Source organism: Sciurus carolinensis, chromosome 14, assembly GCF_902686445.1.
Source record: "Sciurus carolinensis chromosome 14, mSciCar1.2, whole genome shotgun sequence".
Classification (NCBI taxonomy): domain Eukaryota; kingdom Metazoa; phylum Chordata; class Mammalia; order Rodentia; family Sciuridae; genus Sciurus; species Sciurus carolinensis.
The window spans coordinates 85,384,158-85,406,530 of record NC_062226.1 but is presented as its reverse complement, the minus strand read 5'-3'; the positions used below and the strand labels follow the sequence as shown (position 1 = coordinate 85,406,530).

The 22,373-nt window shown below is 38.4% G+C and overlaps 1 protein-coding gene across 4 annotated transcripts in view; it reads right to left on the bottom strand.

Annotated features, from left to right (window-relative positions):
• Ntrk2 (neurotrophic receptor tyrosine kinase 2) overlaps positions 1-22,373 on the bottom strand; it is a 349,269-nt gene that overhangs the window by 79,720 nt on the left and 247,176 nt on the right. For all 4 annotated transcript variants that reach the window (XM_047524198.1, XM_047524200.1, XM_047524199.1 and 1 more), the window contains one exon: positions 4,576-4,706. In XM_047524198.1, the coding sequence (XP_047380154.1) occupies positions 4,576-4,706 (131 nt within the window). The remainder of the gene's footprint in view (positions 1-4,575; positions 4,707-22,373) is intronic.

The following is a 22,373-nucleotide window of genomic DNA, read 5'->3' as shown; positions in this document are numbered from 1 at the left end:
CCAACCATCCCTTCATTCATTCCATAAGTATTTATTGCATGGTACTACATGTTAGGCAATATGCTAAAAGACTTGGTTACCACCCTGGAGAATATGCCACTCTAATATGCCATTCATTCAATAAGCCCACAGATTCACATATAATTTGGAAACCTTGAAAAAAATGATATAAAGGACCAATATAAGTGCCTTAATGCATATATCACAGAAGTCTGATTTGGCTAGGGAGGGCAGGCAAAGGAAAGTCTTCCAAAGAGGCAAACTGAACAGAGAGTTGGATGAGAGGAAGTTGTGTGGACCAAGGGGCTGGTTGGTGGCCATCCAAACATGGCAATGGCAATTGTATGTTGGATGCTACTCTGGGCCTGCCTTCTGGTATTGTGCTAGTGAATCTGTCAGTTCACTTTTCCGGAACGGTTGATGCAGGTGAAATGACTGGGTTATGAGACCCTTAACCTAATCACTGGATTAATCTATTTGATATGGATTAACTGGGAGGAAACTGTAAGCAAGTAGTGTGTGGCTGGATGAGGTAGGTCCCTGGGGGTATGACATTGGGGTTTACATTTTGTCCTTTGTGAACAGAGCTCTTTGCTTCCCATAGCAATGTCCTGAGCTGCTTTTCTTGGCCATGCCCTTTTGCCATGATGTTGTGCTTCACTTTGGGCCCAGAGCTGTGGAGTCAACCACCTATGACCTGAGATCTCTGAAATCATGAGCCCCAAAATAAACTTTTCCTCCTCTACATTGTTGTCAGGTCTTTTGGTTGCAGCAATAAAACAGCTGACTAAAGCAGAAAGTATCTGCTGAACTCAGAATTCACCATTTCTTATTTTGCCACCACTTCTTCCTGTACAGCTCCTCCAACTCCTTTAACTGACAACTTGAGGAAGTCACTCGACTTACCTGGGTATCGATTTTCTCATCTATAAACATGAGGTTTTATTTATATATATATATCTCTCAGATCTTATATTCAGCATTCTACGTTTGTAAAAATATACCTGAGCTAGTGAGGAGAGGGAGGAGAAGCCCTGAGTCCTACAAAGCAGACTTGTGGGTATATTTAAAAAACAAAAATCAACTTGCATTCATGGTGCAAGGAAATGTTGTAGGAATTGTAGTTATTGAAATGCATGGAGCCAAAAATAGCTAACGCACCCACAGTTAATGCAGGGGAACTGTGAGGAAGCGTTTCCTTGGCGATCGAGTTACTTAAAGGTAAAGTAACTAGGTTTGATCAAAGACTGGTTTCTCCATTTCTCATCCTCTCTATGGGTTCTTCAATTGTAATTCAGTATAAAGGGAAAAAATAGTCGACAAATACATTCCACTGAAAAACAAAGGTCATCCAAAAATATCAAGAAAAGGGCAATCCGGTTAAATACAAACAAGCAAGAGGCATAGGAGAGGCATACACAGCCCCTGTGTACCCTTGAATGCCTGCATGTGCCTTAGAATCACATCCACCCAAAGCTATTTTCTGTGGATCTCTCAAGCTCTAAAATAATTTGAGAGAATCAACATCAGAATTAACAGGAATCTGACGTCTGTCAATCTGAAGGTAAAGCCTTGGATTGCAATCCAAAGTCAGCTCTTTCTAGAGAAGGGAAAAGGACAATAGCTGCTATTTCTTAGCATGCATAATCAATGCTGCAAGGGTTGCTAGGCAACAGCAGAAAGGCTGTCAAACATCCCCAAGTGCCTCCAATGGAAGAGGAGCAACCCTGGCAGCCACTCCAGAGAGGTGAGAGGCTGTGCAGTCCTGGAAGCTGTATTTAGTTTGTTTCATTCCTTTAAAAATCCCTTAATAGTAGTTAGGGCTAAACCATAGACATTTTCCTCCCAGGCTCATTTAGCCTTTGAAAATGTTTTCATTTGGCCCAAAGCCCTAAAACTGAACACGTTAAGCTGAAGAGAGGCAGCTCTGTGAAAGATCCATAGGTTATTCTGATTCAGTTTACCCTGGAGCTGGTAGAAGATCCAACTTATCCCTTACATGGTTGCAGCCTCTGAATTCCAGAAAGTTCAAACGGGGACCCTCTCTGAAGTGTGAAATTACTGTAGCGAATATAAGCAAAACCTCTACTTTCAACATTCACATTCAAGGTCATTGAGATGAGAATTCTTAGTTTTTTGAACATGATATTAGAGTGAACTTTTAATCTACGGGACCTCTGTCCTTTCTATTTGAGATGACAGCTTTATTTGAACTTCCACAAGAAGACAAAGTAGCAGAGAGAAGTCAGGATTTGATAAAGGGTTGAATCCTTTGGTGTTTTTTGTTTGTTTTTTAAGCAGTGTTGATCAAAGAGCAAACACTCATCATAGGTCACTAATTTGCCAAAACTTATTTGGCAATGACGGGAGTATGTGAAGACTAGGTCCTGGGTCTGGATTAGATCTATAAATAGAATTTAAACCACAGAGGGGCCTCATTGACAGTAGTGATAGAAGATATAACCAAAGAGAAGAATGCAGTGGGCAAGAGAGTGAAATGGCAAATGGTCTTTTTAAAGGCCAGCCCAGGCACCGGGGATAAATGTCACCACCAGCTAACCCTGCCTTGTTAGTAGTTCAATCCTGGAACTCCTATTTTAGCATGTGTTTAGAAGGAAATGGAACATATGAATTGAGGGTGTACTAGATTTTGCTATGCAAGACCCTCTCTTTAAGAGTATCGCAAAAAGTATAGAGAAATAAGCACAGATACAGAATGGTACTAAAATGAAAGGATATACCCACTGAGAAATTTGTTTGCTCTATGGCTATATCTGGCTGAGGTTTCTCAGTTATTCCTATACTGTCATGTAGAATTCCCTAATCTCCCAGGATTTCCCCCCACTCAGAGTCCCACCTGAGACACCATAAAGTGAATTCAGGGTCAGAAGGCTTCACTTAGCTTTCTGAATGGCCTCTAAGTATCAATGCAAAACATGGACCCAGAACATGTCTTCTGTCTCCTCATCTATGCACAGCTAGGCTGGGATCAGATGTTCCCTAAAATTCTTCCAACTCTAACATTTGATCAGTCTATGAATTTATAAAAATAGAGACACCTTTGGTCTCAAAAGGCGGGGGGAATAGAAGAAAAAAGCAAAAACTGCAGATATAACACTGCCAAATGTTCCGAACATTTTGTGCTAAAAAAAGATAACCATGAAACTTTTTGAGTAAATCAAAGAAAGGAGGAAGGAATCGCAACAGCAGGAATTAAACATCTCTAGAATTCTCATAGGATTTTTACTTTGACACCATCTACCCCATTCAACCTCACATCTCTTTAGAATCTCACTTCCCCTCCCCTCTCACCTTTCTCAGTCTTCCTGTTCATTTTCCTGTCTTGGGAGAGATGATGTTTGCTTGATTGATTTATTACCCCTAGAAGGGTTTGCCCTTTATTCACTGAGATGTGCAGCCCTTAGGAAACTCCTTTGAGAGTTTAGGAGCATCCTGCCACCATGTTAATTTCATTTAACATGGAAAGCAAATGTACAGTTTTTCTATTGCTAAATATACCATTAGTGGAAAATGCACCTGATTTTCAAGAAGTGAAAAGTTTCCCTGGCTATCACTAGCTAAAAACAAAACAAAATATGCCATTCATACAAATGTTCCTTGTTTGGCAGAGATACACACAACAACAACAACAAAACTCAACCATCTTTTATTATGCCAAGAAGTTAAGTTTTATTACAGTAGCCATATCCATATTCCTTTGGCACTTAATTCGATTTATAAATGAATGCTTCTTTTAAGTGCTTGGCATATGTTACCCAATACCTTAGTGAAGTTTTTAAAACTTTTTGATAATACATACATAAGAGATCTGCTGAAATGTTTTGTGCTATTTTTGTTAATCCTTGGGTTTTAGAAAGCTCCTTGGATATTTTATACCATTCAATGATGTTATCTTATTGAAGAAGAGGTCTTCTTTTTGAGTTTTGGGGGATGACTATATAAAGGACATTCAGATGTCTTTATATTAGGAGAAACTGCATGTCTTCTGGGATGGTGGAATCCACAGGAGATCTCACCAACCCTTGATGAAATCAAGCCTGCACTCTTAAAATCCTGTGGCTTTGGAACAATTCTGGATAGACAAGGTATGGTATGAAAGGAGAACTCAGTGGAACAGGTTGAGAGGGGAAGTGAAGTCAATAGTCCTCGCTTCCAGAATCTCCAACATGCAATGACCTCCACTGAGGGTGCCATATGTACCAAGAAAACTGGGGAGACAAGTTAGAGTCTCCAAGACTTAACAGGTTGAATTCTTCCTGACACTACTGATCTCCGTCCAAAATTTTGGTAGCATGAACTTGGAAGGGTGTCTCAGAGTTATTTACAGCCTGTGGTCTGGTTGGTTTTCCCTGAGAAGAACCTCTGACAGTTGAATGTACCCCAAATATCTTTTTTGATTGTCCATTTAGGTAAAGGAATTTGAAACTATTCACCATAATAGACATAACTGACTCCTGAATTGGTCACTAAAATGTTTAAAAATAAAGAAAAAAAAAAAACTTCCACACATCAGCGTGACCATGGATAAGGAGATATTCTGAAATGTTCTCTTACCTTCACTGCCACCAAGATCTTATCCTGCTCAGGACAGAGGTTATAACATTCAGCTAGGAAAACTTTTCCAAAGGCTCCTTCACCTAGTTCCCTTTTCAGAACGATGTTATGTCGCTTGATGTGCTGAACAACTGTAAAGCAAACACAAAAATTGGAATTGAGGCTTGTTGAGGTGAAGACAGAGGGTGGGGACTTAATGGTATATGCTGTGGACTTGCATACCCCAAGACCCTCTCTCCTCCACATACAGTGAACCAAAGGGGAGCACGTTGTCCATCTTCACAGCACCCCCCAATGACTGGCAGGAGGTTTTTTTGGCTACTTTCCAGAACCCAATCATTGTTTTTTGGTAACATTAGAGAACTAGCTATTGGCTGCAAGATATGATTGATGAACTTTACAGATTGGGAAAAAGAAGAAATGAGGAAAGCATTAACATTAACAGCAAGTTTTTCATAAGCCAGATACTTTGCATACATTGGTCAAATATCCAATGGGAAAGCCAGAGGGATGCCCAAAAATCCCTTGATTTTTGTTAAGCCATCTCAGATTCCTAAGGTAGATAGACTCAGAGAATAAGAAAAAAGACCTATGCATTGTTAATGAAGACTTTGGTCTCACCCTAGTTCTTGTGTTCCAGTGAGGTGGCTCGCTAGACCATTGTTGAACTTCGGTTATTTCTTTTGTTTAGATAAGAAATATCCAGATTCTCTATCTAAAGCCTGGCTTCCTTAGTCCCTTTCTAAGGTAATGTACTGGCCTTGGCTCTTCATAGCTAAGAAGAGACAAAAATAGATGAATATATGAAGAGAGATTATTTTCCCTATGGTCTGAAGCTGGTCAAAGTCACTCATGCATATGCTTCATGGAGTCCAAGGCAGGAGGCAGTCAAGGGTTCTCACATGCCCATTGACTGCAAGGTAGAAAAACCAGAGAAAGGTAACAGATAGGACAGAGCTAAGAGAGAAACCAAAAAGAGACTCTGTAGGATGGAACAATAGTGCAAGCTTGTGCCTCACTGCCCAGCACTTTGAAGGTTGAATCCCTTAGCATGGGGATTCCCCCAGTCTCAGTCTTCTTTCCTGAACTCTTTGTCTCAATGGTGGCAGAGTTGGCCCTCTGGATCTTTCAGTTTCACATCAATGGATTAAACCAAGTTTGTATAGAAAATATTTGGGAAAATAATAACTGTCTGCATTAAACATGCACAGACTTATTTTCTTGTCATTCCTGAAATGACAAAGTACAACAACTATTTGTATAGCAATTACATTTTTTAGGTAACCTAGAGATGATTTAAAGAATTTGGGAGAATGTACTTACATTACATACCAATACCACACCACTTTATATAAGAAACTTAAGCATCCTGGATTTTGGTATCAGAGGGGGTTTCTGAAACTAATGTCACATAAATACCCAGGGAAGACTATTAAAAACAGATAGTGCTGGGTGCAGTGGCACATGCCTGTAATCCCCAAAACTTAGGAGGCTGAGAGAAGAGGATTGCAAGTTTGAGGCCAGTCTCAGCAATTTAGTGAGACCCTCAACAACTTAACAAGACCCTGTCTCAAAATAACAAAATAAGAATGGCTGGGGATGTAGTGCAGTGATAAAGTCTCTCTGGATTCAATCCCTATACCTATGTAAATAGAGAGAGATCGTGATCTTCTCTAGAGCATGGAATGAGAAGCCAACAATGTTGTCTTAGCTCATTCTCACAACCCTGTGAACCATTCTTTGCATTTTATAAATGGGGAATAAGCCTATAGGAATTTCAAAGATTCTTGGTCTGGAAATGGGGATCTTGGATTTGAACCCAAATCTGTGTGAATTTGGGGTTTGCTTCTTTTTTGTTTGTTTGTGATGCTGAATTTTTAAAATTTATCTTTTAATTTTTCACAGACTGCATTTTGATTCATCGTACACAAATGGGGTACATAATTTCATTTCTATGGTTGTACACAATGTAGATTCATACCATTAGTGTAATCATACATGTATATAGGGTAATGATGTCTGTCTCATTCCACTATTTTTCATATCCCCCTCCCTCTCATTTCCTTCTACATAATCTAAATTTCCCCCATTCTTCCCTCACTCCCCACCCCCCACCCCCATTATATATCATTCTCCATTTATCAGGGAAAACATTCAGTCTTTGGTTTTTTAGGTGGCTTATTTCAATTCTCATGATATTCTCCAATTCCATCCATTTATTTGCAAATGCCATAATATTATTCTTCTTTATGGCTGAATAGTATTCCATTGTGTATATCTACCAGAGTTTCTTTATTCATTCATCTGTTGAAGGGCATCTGGGTTGGTTCCACAATCTAGCTATTGTGAACTGAGCTGCTATAAACATTGATGTGGCTGTGTAACGGTAGTTTGCTGATTTTAAGTCCTGAGGAGTGAGATAACTGGGTCAAAAGGTGGGTCCATTCCAAGTTTTCTGAGGATTCTCCATACTGCTTTCCAGAGTGGTTGCACCAATTTGCAACTCCACCAGTAATGTAAAAGTGTGATTTTTCCCCACATCCACACCAACATCTATTCTTGTTCATGTCCTTGATAACAGCCATTCTAACTGGAGTAATGTTTGTCTTTTTTTTTTCTATACCACAAAGTCTCTTTTCAATTTTAAAATTGTGTTAAACATAACAAAAGATTTGATGTATATAAGCAATAATAATGAAAATAATTCCCCTGGTTCCCCTCTGCCTCCCTTAACCCTCAAAGCCTAACTCAGGTTCTAACTCCCTTTAGAGAGTTTTCCAGGATCACCTTAATGACCCAAGACCTCATTCCTAAACTCATCTCCTGACTGCTTGTGCTTTGTTGTATTATAATTCTTCCCCCAGACATTTCCACCTCTGTAGGCTCCTGAGATTCTGAGTGGGCCCAAACTACCTCCTAGACCCTTATGCATCTTAGGTGCACAGGACAAAGCACAGCTTTGGTATGGTGGTGTATTGTGATAACTTATGTTTAAGTATTACGTATTTTTTTCTTGATTGTGAACTACATTTTTAAAAACAAGAAAATACAAAGCACAACTCTGCAGTTTAAGTAATAATAAAATGAATACCTATGAACCCAGCATCCATTTAGGAAACAGGATCTTTATAGATTGAGCACCCCTTATCTGAAATGCATGAACCAGAAGAGTTTTGGATTTTAGATTTTTTTGGATTTTGGAACATTTTCACATACATAATGAGATACCTTGGGAATAGGACCCAAATATAAACATGAAATTCATGGCTTATTTTATACTTCTTATACCTATAGCCTGAAGGTGATTTTATGCAATATGTTTAGTGTGCCTCTATTGTGACTACAACCTGTCATATGAGGTCAGGTGTGGAATTATCCTCTTGTGGTGGTATGTCAGTGTTCAGAAACTTTTGGCTATTGGAGCATTTTGGATTTGGAATTTTTGATTAGAGATGCTCAGCCTGTAGCACCTAAGAATCACCACTGCCTTTCTTGATTGTAACTAGTTTCTTCCTTATCTTCCAGGAAGATCACTACCTTGAATTTTGTATTAATCATTTTCTTTATTATTTTGCTGCCAATGCTATATACCCTATATATCCCTAGCCGAAGATTGTTCAGTCTCAACTATTTCTGAACCTACATCAATGGAATCAAGGTACATATATTCTTCCAGATTCCCATCTTTCATTTAACTGTGTCCCTGAGATTGAGTTACTTTGTGTGTGTAGTAGCAGTAATTCTTTCCCTTTTACTACTTTATAATGTTCTGTGGGAGGACTATACTATCATATATTTATCCATTCTAAGTTGATGGATACCCTATATAGTTTTCTGAAGATACAACTTTATATAAAGTTCAAAATGTTATAAAAGTTTGGCTTTAATGGGATTTCCCCCCCTGGATAATTTGTGTGGTTTTGATCCAGGAATGCCTCTGTGAGCCTTGGGACTCAGGGTGATGAAACCAAAAGGCCTTTTTATGAGCAACAATATTAATGGTTATGGGCATGTATATTAATTTCTCATGTTTCAGTAGCAACACCTGAATTTAAGAGTAGAGAAATGTGTTAATTAGGAAGAGTGCCCATATCAAGACCCAAATGTGATTTCTGCAGAAAATTAACTGCCGTATTTAAATCTAATATTTAATTCCATGGTTGTCACATGTTTTGGGGGAATTAAATTGCCATTTGATTTACTTTACACTATAACCAGACCAAGGCAAGTATTTAGTTTTGCATTTGATTTATACATTTTTTTCTTTTAATATTCTAATCATAAGAAAAAGCTGGTGGATATAAATTTTTAAAGCCACAATTAATTTCATCATCTCCAAAACCACAATTGATGAGGCCAGTTTCCCATGTTGACCTTGAAAGCAAAAAATGGAACTTTCCTTTAGGAAATGGGTTATTTGCATTTCTTTGCCTTTGTTGTGGTTTAGGTTTTAGAGTATCTGAACAATATCCATTTGATGATATATTCTCTCTATACAGAATAAATTTCTCATAAAACTGGAAGTCACTTAGGGACACAGGTAAAGATTTATATTTGTACTTGTATTCCTGGCAAGCCTAACAATGCTTCCCATACAGTCTGTGTTGTATAAATATATCTGAAAAATGTGTTTGATAATAATAAACATAGACAGATACTGTTTCACTATATTATCTCAGTTAACTGACAACAGCCCTGTGGAGTATGAGTTAGTACAAATGCCCATTCTCTGAGGTGTCAGGAATGGGGAAAACAACTAATCTGGAGCACCCATATCATTGAACTAAGGATTTCTTCTGGTTCTTCTCCATGAGAGCATCAAGACCTATCCCCTACCTGCTTCACTTCCTGTTTCTCTGGAAGAGCACAGGAAGTCCCTCCTCACCCAACATTTCACCCTAAAATTTAACATGGGCCAGCCAACATTCAACACTTCTCTCTTGGAAACCCCTCCAGGGTGCTGCTCTCTTGACTCATCACTTGCCACAGTACAAATACCTCATTTTGAACTTTCATTAAACTTCCTTTTGCCTTCACTACTCAAATGAAACCTTGGCCGTGTCTGGCATCCATGCCTTCCCCCTGTGGCTCTCTCAAAGGAAGGCCAGTCCACCCTTTATCTGGACTATGTCAGCACTGCATGCCTGTTTCATCTTGACTCCTCACACTCCTGCCTGGGTCTCAGCTATGCTGCAGCATCTAGGGAGCCATCAGCCTGCATCTCCTCTGTGCTTCACGCTGACATCCTGGTTACTCCCCTCACCCAACTGTGTCACACTTTCCCTCTCTGCCCTTCTGGTATCTTCCTTCTCAGGGCCCCAGAAACAGAGAGATGCAGAAACTTACCTAAGCTGCAGATTCATAGGGTCACCCATTATTCTGTATCTTTCAGTAGAGAAGCTAAGAGGCCTCAGGCATTAACCTGACTTTTTCTGAGAGCACTACTGTCTTAATCAAGGAAGGAGTGAACTCACTGTGGGCAAGCTCCTCAGATCATTGTACACTAGCACTTTGAATGTCACTGTCTTAAAGGACCGTGCAAGCATTTTGATTCATTTCATCTGAAATATCCAGAGTGAGGTGAATCTAAGGAGTCTCTAATAAATAAGATAAAATTCTAATATGTTTCTTTTCTCTTAGATCAGTCAATTTTCTGCTCTTCACATTAGGGACTTAAGCAAAATCACCTCATACTCAACATGAATAAGTATAATTATTAAAAAAAAAGTAAATAAATAAATAATCCCAGTAAACTCTACCATAAATGGCTTCCTGTATTTGGAGGAATATTCAAAATAATAGTTAATTTTTAATTTTTTCTAATTAGTTATACATGAGAGTAGAATGCACTTTGATACATCATCCATAAATGGAGTATAATTTCTGATTCTTCTGGTTGTACATGATATAGAATCACACTGGTCACGTAGTCATATATGTACATAGAGTAATAATGTCTGATTCATTCCACTATCCTTCCTATCCACATACCCCTTCCTCCTTTTACTCCCCTCTACCTAATCTAAAGTAACTCTATTCTTCCCTAGGTCCTTCTCACCATTTATTAGCATCTGCATATCAGTCTTTAGTTTGGGGGGATTAGCTTATTTCTCTTAGCATGATATTCTCCAGCACCATCCATTTACCTGCAAATGCTATCATTTCATTATTCTTTAAGGCTGAGTAACGTTACATTGTGTATATGTACCACAATTTCTTTATACATTCATATGCTGAAGGACACCTAGGTTGGTTCCATAGTTTAGCTATTGTGAGTTGAGCTGCTATAAACATTGATGTGACTGTGTCACTGTAGTATGCTGATTTTAATTCCTTAGGGTATAAACCAAGGAGTGGGATAACTGGGTCAAGTGGTGGTTCTATTCCAAATTTTCTGAGAAATCATACTGCTTTCCATAGTGGTTGCACCAATCTTTAGTCCCACCAGCAATGTATTAGTGTGTACTTTTCCCCCACATTCTCACCAACATTTATTGTTATTTGTATTCTTGATAATTGCCATTCTGACTAGAGTGAGATGAAATCTTAGAGTATTTTTGATTTGCATTTTTAATTTTTAAAAATGGTTTACAGAAAATATTTTTCTGAAATTCACTCTACCCTTCCCCTCATCCTGAAAAGGAGGTATCAATAAGAGCTTTGGGAAATATACTTGTAGTTTGCATACTGTCTGGGTATCTTTCTTATTTATGGAATTTTCTAGAATGGAAATTTGGTGCCCTTGATCATTTGCCTCATGAACAACAAGAACAGAACCAATTTCTGGTTTTGTATTGGTATCACACTAGGGTCACTGAAAAATACATTGTGTCACAAGTAGCTGTAGCAGTTTCTAGGGGTGTTAGAAGCTTCAGATTATTTGAATCAAATTCTGTTATAGAATTCTCTCAGAAGTATTTTACATATACACAGAGGTAATAGATAACTATTAATCCATGTCTATATCCATTACTACTAAATCTAAAACTAATAAAAATATTAATAAACATAACTATCCACTTAAGTTCTCAGGAAGTATTTCTTCCTCATTTCCTCACTATATGGGGTTTATAGAAACTCTTGGGCCAGTGGATACCTCCTGCTCAGTACATGGACCTTCAATGGAACATTAATTTAGTATCTACTATATGCCAAGTACTAAGTGATCTGCGGCTTAAAAAAAGAGAGAGATAATTTAAAGTTTAGAATGAGAAGATGAAACTCAGCATGCCCTCTAAGCATATTTTAGGAAATCTTAAAATCTCTATTCCCCTGTAGTCCTCAGTGCAGGCAGCCTTAACAGTCCCATTTTATAAGACTGAATACTGTGATGGGAAGAGAACATGCAGATCATGGAGATGACTCCTTCACATGTGCCAGATCAGAGCAAGGCTCCACATGGCCAGATGATCTTTTCAGGATCACCTAACTACAAGGTGACTAGCTAGAATTCAGGTCCCCACTCTATCAGAAGAGCAACCCTTGGACTATGTAAAGAAGGCTTTAACTGGGACTGACAGCAGGGTTCCATCATTAAAGTGAAAACAGGTATTTCACTTAGTGAATATCCTTTCAGCTAGAAATACTGAAACATTCATGGTGATCATCTGACCAAGTATCTCATCATAAAGAATTTCATTGGAAAAATGGTAATAAACATAAAATGTAAGTGTGAAAAACAAAACGTAATAAATATTTTAAAAGTGCTTGAACTTGAGTTAAAAAACAATTAACAAAAATTATTTACCAAATATCTTAATGTATGGACTGTATATTGAATTGGGAAAAATCATTCACTTTACAAAAATAAATTTGTGTGAAAGATAAAAACTGTGGTTTTGAATTTCATCTACATTTTTCTTTTATGATAAGTTGGTAGTAAATGGGAAATAAATATTAGTAAGACCCATACACATAAAACAGGCTAGGACAAGATAAGGCCATATATTCATAAGTAATACTAATGATGAAAATAGGGCATATAATAATACTGAGCCATTCTTAAGCACTTTAAATTTAAAAAAAAAGAAAAAAAATCCCAATGTGCATTATCATCAATTAATTTTCATACCCCACTGAATGAGGTCAATAGCCACATTCATTTTACAGACGACACCACGATTAATTGACTTACATGTGGTCATAGAGCAATCCACTTATTTATCCTTTTCCAAGTACTATTTCCAGTGAAATGAGAAAATAGGGAGGGAAGAAGCACCTAACATGTACTGAGTGCTATTATGGGCCATAGGATGTGCTGAGAGATTTACAAGAGTTATTGATCTCCATAGCAATCTGGTAGGGTATTCTTATCTCCATTTCTAAATTAAAGAGAAAAGAAGTTCAAATGAGCTAAATAACTCATTCAAGATTCCACAATTAATAATAGGCAGGGTTTGAATTCTTTCTACCACCATGCTCTGCTTGTCCTTAGCTTGTAAAAAAGTGAAAGAGAAAGTGTGTAAGCTTTACTCTGTTTACTTAAGGAATCATAGGTTTGTTTTAAATAATTTAGTTCCATAAGCCACTATTAGGCACTTACTAAAAATGCCAGGGCAATTTTCTAGGGCCTGGACAAGGGAGGGATAAAAACACATTTGTTCTCAAGGAACTCCTGGCCTAAAAGGAAAAGAAACTCAGGTAGAAGTGCTCATCTTGCCCTTTCCTTACAAATTTGCTTCATTCACAAAAGATTTAAAGTACTTTATAAGACATGGAGAAAATAAAAATTTAAATAGTAACCCAAGTAAGGTGAAGTGGAATCGAAAACTAAGACAAGTTATTAAGCAGAGATGCAAACATACAGGCTTTAGGGTCCCAAATGGATATTAAACTTCAGTCATAATTTGACTCTAAGCTTCCTGACTAAAGAAGTCAAAAGGCAAACACAATAATTTACAAAATTTAGGCTACCCAAAAGCATAACCATTCCTTCTGAGAAATCAGAGTCCTCATGACAGTTTGTCATGATTTAGGGACAAATCAAAAGAATTTTTCACAGGGGATTGGCATAGGGTCAACATCCTCAACAAGTCTTTAGAGTAAGTAGTGAGTTTCCTAAGTATATATCTCATGGCAGAGCTCAGCACATGACACAAAAGCCATCCTCAGCCAAAGCATTGTGCAGGGAGTCCACAGCTTTTGGCATCATAACGGCATAAAAATAAATGCCTCTGGGCATACTCAAGGGCCCTTTGGGCACGCAATTGATGAATGCATGCAATTTCCCTGAACCCACTGCTGGGCCTAGAACACATTAGGCAATCAAAACTATTTAATGAATAAATAATAACATTAACATGTAAAAATAGGTAAATTATTGAACAGAGAAAAGAATGGAGGGAAACAGGGTATTTAGGATAGGAGAAGAGAAAGAGTAAGGATGAGGAGGAAGAAAAGACAAAAGAGTATTGAAAAAAAAGGTTTTTTTTTTGTTTTTTGGTTTTTGGTTTTTTTTTTTTTTTTTTTGGTTTTTCTTGAGATGCACAGCAGGCAATATACTGTAAAAGGGGGAATGGGAGAATGAGAATAGATCATGGAGGCCTTGAATAATTCAAAGTAATTTAGGCAAGTTCTGGCACAAATAAATAGAGACTCTCAAACAAATTCATTGCTCTATTTCTCCATTTCTTCATCTTTAATGATGGATTTGGGGTAAATGACATCTTGGGTCTGCTCCAGTGCATACATCACACATTCCACAATCTGTGAGTCCATAATTCACACACACACACACACACACACACACACACACACACACACACTCCCCCTATAGAGCTATTAAAGACCTTTGAGCATGAGTGAGAAGTAATAGGGACAAATCACTATAAAGATCATTCTGGCTGAAGTACCGCTGGAGGAGAGAAGCGAGCTAGTCAGTGGCTACAGACCTAATTCGCACAGAGGCTCCTGCTGACCTGAGGGTGGGTTCCATTCAGTTACCCATTCCTGCCATCTACATCCACCTTTGCTTCACTCACTAACGACTTAAGGTACTTTATAAGATGTGAAGAAAAATTCCCACAGAGGTTTGTACTGACCTGAGGGTGGGTTCTGTCCAGTTACCTCACCCATGGTTCCAGTTCAGCCCCTTGTCCATCAGAGGTACATAGCTCAGTGTGACTGATTATTCTCAGAGGTATAGTTCACAGTCAGGATGAACCACACCTCTGAGAATAATAGAGGATGTCATCAAGGACTAATTCTCAGAGAATGGCTATGAGGAAGAACAGAGAAAGACAGATGAGACCAAAATGGATAAAGTGGAATCAGGAGAAGCATTAAGGCTGATGCTGAGGAGAGTAGAAGATTTCTGTGGGTGAAGTAGTGATGAAGTGGAGGTGAGAATGGAGACTATATTTGCAGGAAGTTTGGGAGTGGGGGGAAGGGGCAGGAGAAGACAGAGATACCACAGCGACTCCAGAGGAGGGAGACTGGGGGAGATTTTTGAGTTTGATGGTATTTGTAAGCTAAGAACAATAAAGGGTAAGCAATTAAATACGTACCCAAAGGAAGGAAGGAGGGAAAGAAGGGGACAGAGCAGAGGAAAGACAAAAGGAAGGGAGAGAATAAAGGATGGAGGAAGGAGGAAAGGAGAAAGGGGAGGTAACTGGTGGGGGAGATTCCTAGGCAAGTACAAAGTGCAGTGGAATGGGGGATGCAGAAAATTTCTGGAACAGACAAAAGATTTTAAGTTACCCTCCTCTGAGAGTCTCAACCTTGATTCTCATCACAGCATTGAAGGAGAAAGTGGATCTTCAGGGATTCCTGAGGAGCTTATTAAGCACAAGGCATCCTAGCTTTCAAGCTAAGTTTTGCATTAGGTGAAGTGATAGAAAAGATGAACTCTTACAGGTAACTTAACCTTTCTAGAAAGTGGTCGGTTACCTTCTCGAATGCCTCACATGCTGACCAGTGGCAGCAAATGACTCATCCCTAAACAAAATTCTAATGGTCTGAACAAGAATGGAGAGGCTATAGGGGTGGAAAGTGTTGGACTTCATTTAACCTGAACATTACAGTAGACAAAGCAATGGAATTATTTGAAGTTTAATTCCTGCAATTTCTTGAGATAACAGCCAAGGGGGGGAGAACCCCAGAAATCTTTCAAGCTGTTAGACTGAAAGGAACACCACACTTCAAAATACACAGACGGTACATCCTTCGCTTTGACATCCCCTAACAGCCAAAATTATATCTGTTCTACACACTGGCATGTGGTAGAATTGGATTGATTTGCCCTGACAGCTCTCCCTGCTGGAACAATACTTGTCAGTCAGCCCTGGCAATGTTTGTATTTTCAAGAATCATTATGCAGAATGATTGTACAAAATCCTGGCAGGTGGGCCAGACAGTCTTATCTGCCTACCCCTCTGACTCTGTGTCCCTAAACCCTAAAGTTCTTTCCACCCCTCAAAGCTTGAAAACATCTCTCTCTTCAACACCCCACTTAGAAGCCAGAGGACACTCTATAAGGCCCAGAACTCCATGTAGCTTCCCAAACTGCTTTTCGTGGCTATAGATTCTGCCCCAATACCATAGAAATGCAGATAGTGAAACTCATAACCAATAACAAGTGACCAATGTCCGAAAGATGGAAGGTCACAAACAAGATTTTTGGATGTATCCCAAATGTTTTCCTTCTCTGGACAGCTGTTGTCCAGTTGATACACCGAGCAGTCAAGCCCTATGATAACTCCTTTTTAATATGATCATAGAGGGACTCAAAATTTTAAAGGTAATGCCTTTAAAGGATTTTTACAATGCTTCCAGAATCTTCCAAATCAATACACTTTCCTCCTCATTCGACATTGAAGTATCTATGTGAAAGGACCTGTGGAGCTGTGGAAGAATTGGGAATGAACAGAAAGAAAGGGAAGTCAATGGTCATTCATTGCACATCAGCTGTGTGCTGGGAATTGCATTAAGCATTGTGGCTACATTATCTTATTCAAAGACCATGACTGACCTAGAGAGAAACATCACTGTATCCATTTCAGGGATATCATAACTGAGTCTTAGAAGAACTTCCCCAAAGTCACACTCCTAAAAAGTGGACAAAGGATGATAAATTTGACTTCAAAGTACATGTAAGTCTGCCCCAATATAATGTGGTTCTTTTCCTCAAGGGGACAGTCTAATATAGAGATGAGACAGGTACACAAATATTTGTAGAAGGCAGAACATGAAAACTGCCATGTAAAAAACACAGGGTTAAAATGTGTTGAAGTAAAATAAAACCAAATCCTCTGAATATAGGTTTTAAGATTAAGGATGTATCATTTCAATTTTCCATTGTCAGTTGAGCAGGGATTGAAACATTGGATGGAGAAGAGCATTATTGGATGTAATGAATTATGACATTTCCAGAATCCCAGGATGTCACTGGCTTGATCACACACTGGACTGTCATTGGAAGACATGTCAGCATTAAAGTCACAAATCTGAAAACTATTTAGGTTGAGCCAAATGAAACTTCCATTCATGCCAGCCAAAACCAGACAAATCTGGTCCAGCCATTGCTAGATCTTATCTTTTTGAGAACTTCTAAGTTTTAGAAAATAATTCATATTTTATAACTCACAAAAAAAAAAAAAAAAAAACAGTAGGGAAAACAACGCATGCACTCCACAGCAAATTAAGTAAGAATGAAGAGCTTCCGATGGAAAGAATATGTGCCTTTCCACACTCCTCTCTACCCTCCACTTCACTTTTTTGGACAACCAATTTGAGTCCATTTGAGTGCAGATTTTCTGGGGATTACCTCCACAACTGTAATTAACATGTTTATACATTCTGCTTTAACTTTTTCACTTTAAGACATGAATTTCCACTACATAACTGAATGAGTTCACCTGTACAATCTCCCGCTTCTTTACAGTGAGTTGTATTGTTTTGGGTTCTTCTAAGTGGTTATTGTAGTTAATCTCTATTACAGTCAGTGTCCTGATTCTCTGATGATGACGGTGTTAGAACCTTCATATTCCCTTAACTCCAGTCACTTCCCATATTCTCCAGCTGTACTTTCATTGTAACAGTGTCAAAACTGTTAGCATTTATATTCAATTTACAATATGATACAGTTATGTGTCTTATGATTCTGAAAAACTAAAAAGCAACAAACAGAACTGTCTATGAATATAACTAGCTTAATACCACACTCTACAATGCTAAGCAGGTGCCAAGACATTTTCTTTCCCATTTGTCTGATGCCATGCAGAGAAATGGGGAGTCCCTTTCAGTAAGCCAGAATAGTTTCCTTTTCTAGCATGAAGATTTTTCTAGCATCTAATTTAATTAAGCAAATTTTTGCATTTATGCTGCTGGCACTTAGTGGACATCTTAATTTGAGGTCTAGGGTACTTTTTGAATACTGGGAAATCATATTCTGTTTTTTTCCTTTGATTATTTGCTCCATACAATTTTTCTGTGTTCTCATGATTATCTGAAAATCTTAACCATTGTATGTCACACCTCATGAATTGATACTCTACTTCTTTTGTTCTTTCCCCAACATTTTCTCAGTCTTTTTGTTCTTTGAAATGGAAAAATTTCTTTAATAGCTTTTAAACTTGCAATTGAGATTTATATTTCAGCCATCATAGTTATAATTACTATGAGTTTCTTCTTGTTATTTCATAATTCCTTTTTCACGGCTACATATCTTTAAGTACATAAAATTCTCAAAAGAGAGAACCCTATTTTCCTTTAAAATTCTCTTCTGCTTCCTGAAATCCTTGTTTCCTTCATGGTCAGTGTTTCTCTGAATCTTTTCTTTCAAGGGCAGATTTGTCCTCAAATGCAGAGTTGATCTCAAATCCTATTCAAATTTAAGAATTTAAGATGGGATAGTCAACATGGGTTTCTGGTGCTGTCAGGAATTCTGTTTCCTTCACATGGAGACTGACTGGAAACTAGATCACTAGTAGGTATGAAGAAGGGGACCTAACTTCAGAGTGAGCAGACAGAGTGGTGTGCAACCAAGCAGAATGCAAGGAAACAGCATTGTGAGGCCCCAACACCCATTCCACACACACAGCCTCCACAGCGAGTTGGCAGTGTCTACAAAGAGGTTTTTCTAGACTTTATTTATTTATTCATTGGGACCTGAGAAAAAATAATGAGTTACTTAATACTCTGCCAGTCTGGAGGTAGTATGGTGCACACCACTAATACAATTATCCTTCACCAAGGTTAAGGTCTCTTCCAGTCCTCTCTGCTGCACCTGCCTTGCTTGATGGCTCCAGTGTGGAGCCATTCCAGGCTGTACTAAGCAGGGCAGACCCCTATAGAATAATCTGAGTTGAATGTTCAATGTGGCAACTACGTGTCATCTCTATTACAGAAATTCGTTGAGAAATCTCATCCATTAGGAGGTCCATCTCTCCAAAAGTTCACTATTTACAGATAAGAGGTAAACAGACCTGCCTCACCAACCTGAACTTGCATTGTCTTCAATCCCTTTCTAAGGAAGTGTCTGCAGACCAGATGAAATGTTCTCTAAGAGCTCAGTGTACCTAAAGATCTTAAACAACCTGTTCATTTTATAGATGAGGATGGCAAGGCACAGTAAAGGTACCAGGTTCTCAGAACTGAGCTAAGACCCAAAATCAATTGACTTGTCCTCAATTCAGTGACATTTTCATTATACATCAATCTTTCTCATTTTAAACATTTATTAACCACACAAAAAATATATATATAGTTCAAAAGTATAAGTACGGAGGAAGGTAGGGAAGAAATAGATTATCTGAAGCCAATGGAATATTACTATAGCCTGTTCCCAGAAGTTAAGTCACCCTTTCTCTGCAACTACCAGATTTATTTCTTTTGTCCCTTGCCGAACTACATCCTTTATCTTTGATGAGCTGCAAAGCCTGGAGCATGCATGAACTCATATCCAGAAGCACTGGTGCTGAAGGCAGTTTATGAGTTGGAAGTAGATTTATAATGTGAGAGTCATGGTGCTTGGGTTCCTTTCCTCTCTGTCTTTATGTAAAGGACTTGTTTTGTGTGTCTCTGCTAGCTGGAAGAATTCCAAACTTGGCCGTCAATACTACAAATTCTGCTTTGTATGATAAAAAAAAATGTACAACTGAGTCGCATTTACTGGATCATATCACTCTAAAGGGACAGAATTACTCCGCTGGGCTTTAGGGTCCTGTTGGGAATTCTTTAGAGGATCAGACAGATCTGGCTACTGATGGTTCCCCAGGTTTTGTAATAAAGTCCCTTATAGAAATTTTCATCTTCTGGAAGAATTGTCTTCCTTTGAAGGGAATTACTTATGCTGGGTTTTTAAAAATTCTGTTCTTACATGTTAATATGAGTTACTTACATCTGGAATTGTCAGGGTCTAAAGTATTCTGAGTAAATCATATTGAAGAAATTCATTCAAGAAAAAGCCATTGTTAAATTATACAGTAAGCTAAGCTTGAGAAAGTAGTCAATTGATAGCACTTTGTCTTTGTTGCTATGGCTAAAATATTCTGTGCTTCTGGCAGCACTTGAATGAAAATAACCTAAGTTCAGATGGGTAAGGTAAGATGTCAGTTTGCTTCTGATCCACAGTGGTAAAGTGATTGGAGAGGTGGACATCCTAATAAATGAGATTCCTGAATGGATTTCTGAAAGATAAAGGGCACATATTTGTCATGTCAATGAGTGAAACATGATGGAAGAATCTTCAACTCAGAGTGTACTATACAAGGTCTGCGATAAAGGGGATCTGCCAAGTTTGGTGGAACCTGCGATGGCTCCAGGTTGGAGTGGGCAAGCAAGACAGGTGCAACAAAGGGAAGGAGTGGGAAAGGGCTCAAAAACTGGGAGGCATGACTGTACCAGAGGTGTCCACCTCTACCTCCATTCTGTCATAACATCACATTGCCTATTATTTATTTTGTCTGAAAAGAAACAGTCATCACCTCATTTGTGGTGATGTTGGCGTAAGCAAAACTAAGGTACTGCCTGTCATATCAAAGCATAGCACATACAATTATGTATAGTTCATAGTGATCATGAAAACAAATGACTTTGTTCCTGGTTTGTGCATTTACTGTACTATTTATCCTTGTTTTGGAGTGCAACCTTTCTATCTATAAGAAGAGTTTAACAGTATGCCACGTTATGCCAACAGCAGACCCATACATCTCATTTTGACTTCATATCTTGATAGGATGAAAAGGCTACATGGTATGATGGACCTATGCCATTTGGGTTTTCTTAAGTACACTCTATGATGTTTGCACAGTGAGGAAATTGCCTAACAACAAATTTCTCAGACTGTATCCCTATCGTTAAATGAAATATGACTATGTTTGCAAGAAACAATAGTGTGTTCCTTGAATTTTGTCCCTCTGCCTTATGAACGTGCACATGATGATAACAAAATGAACAGGGGTGAGATCCTGGAAAGCCCAGATGAAACTACTGCAGCTATACAGAAGCCAATTAAGGTAAAGGGGGAATGTAAGGGGGGACAGTATCCTACGGGCAGAGGCCAGGCAGGTGATAGAGGAAGCAGAGAGTGAAAATGGCCACAATTTACAGGCAAGGATTAAGAGACAGAATGGAAGCCTCAGTTCAATCACAGCCATCAACTAACTACATGACTTACAGCAATTCACTTAATGCATTTGTCCCCTTTCATTTCTTTCCTCTCACTGCAAAATGGGAATAAAAATACCTGACCTCCACAACCTCATGGGGCACTACTGAGAACAAAATGGTATTCTAAATAAAAAGCACCCCAAACAATGAAATGTACTATAAATGTTATATGGCGTGACCACTGCTATTTAGCAATTTGGCACTCAAGATTACACAGTGCCTCACAGATATATTTTATTGGTTCAATTTAATGCTAAATATTACAAACTACAATAATAAAGGGGCCTTCTGTTCTCGGAGCACTTTAAGGCTCATAAAGGATACTCACATGCTATTTTATTTGAGCTTTAAAACAACTCTGTGAAATAGGCTGTGAAAGTATCCTGAGTTCCATTTTACAGCTGAGGAAACAGAGGTGTAGAGAAGTCAAGGGGTTCATCCAATCCATGACCACGAAGCCTGCCAGTCACAAGCTGGACTTCACCTGGCCTTTTGATTTTAAGTTCAATGTTCCTTACACTAAGGTGGCATAGTAAGCATTCTAGAGACTAAGAATCAAGAAAGCAAAATTTAAAAAAAATGAAAAAGAATCATTCCAAGATAAAACTCATACGTAAGATGCTAAAATCAATACAGGATGTCAGTGCAAAACTACTGTCAAGCATTTGTCTACTGGAGTAATTTGAACTCAAGAAATGTGGATAGTAAAGTCTTCATGAATAAAATGGTCTAGGCTGAGATGTGAAGAATGTTTCTGTTTGAAAAGGTGAAAGCAAAGGAGAGGTCTTAAAGAGGGGAAACTGCCAAAGCACAAGGCAAGGTGGTGGTACTAGGATTGTTCTGCCTAGTCAGAGGTGTGATTAATGGGGGGATATACATTTCAAGGTGTCTACATAGGTAAGTGGGACCACATCACAGACAGCTTGAAGGTTGGATGCAGGGTATAGATTTCATTAAGTAGATGGGAACTATTGAAGATTTCTGAACAAATGGTGGGCATATATAAGCAGCATAATATCTGGTAATATGCACAGTATATTAAGAAAGTGTCCAGTAGCAGAGAGAGTAGCTAGGAGATTGTTGCATTAATAAAAGATAGTTATGAAGTTCTGTATGACAGTGTTAGCAATGAAAATAGAAGGGAGCCATAAATCCTAACAGCCAAGTTACTTGATAATCAGAAAAAAATA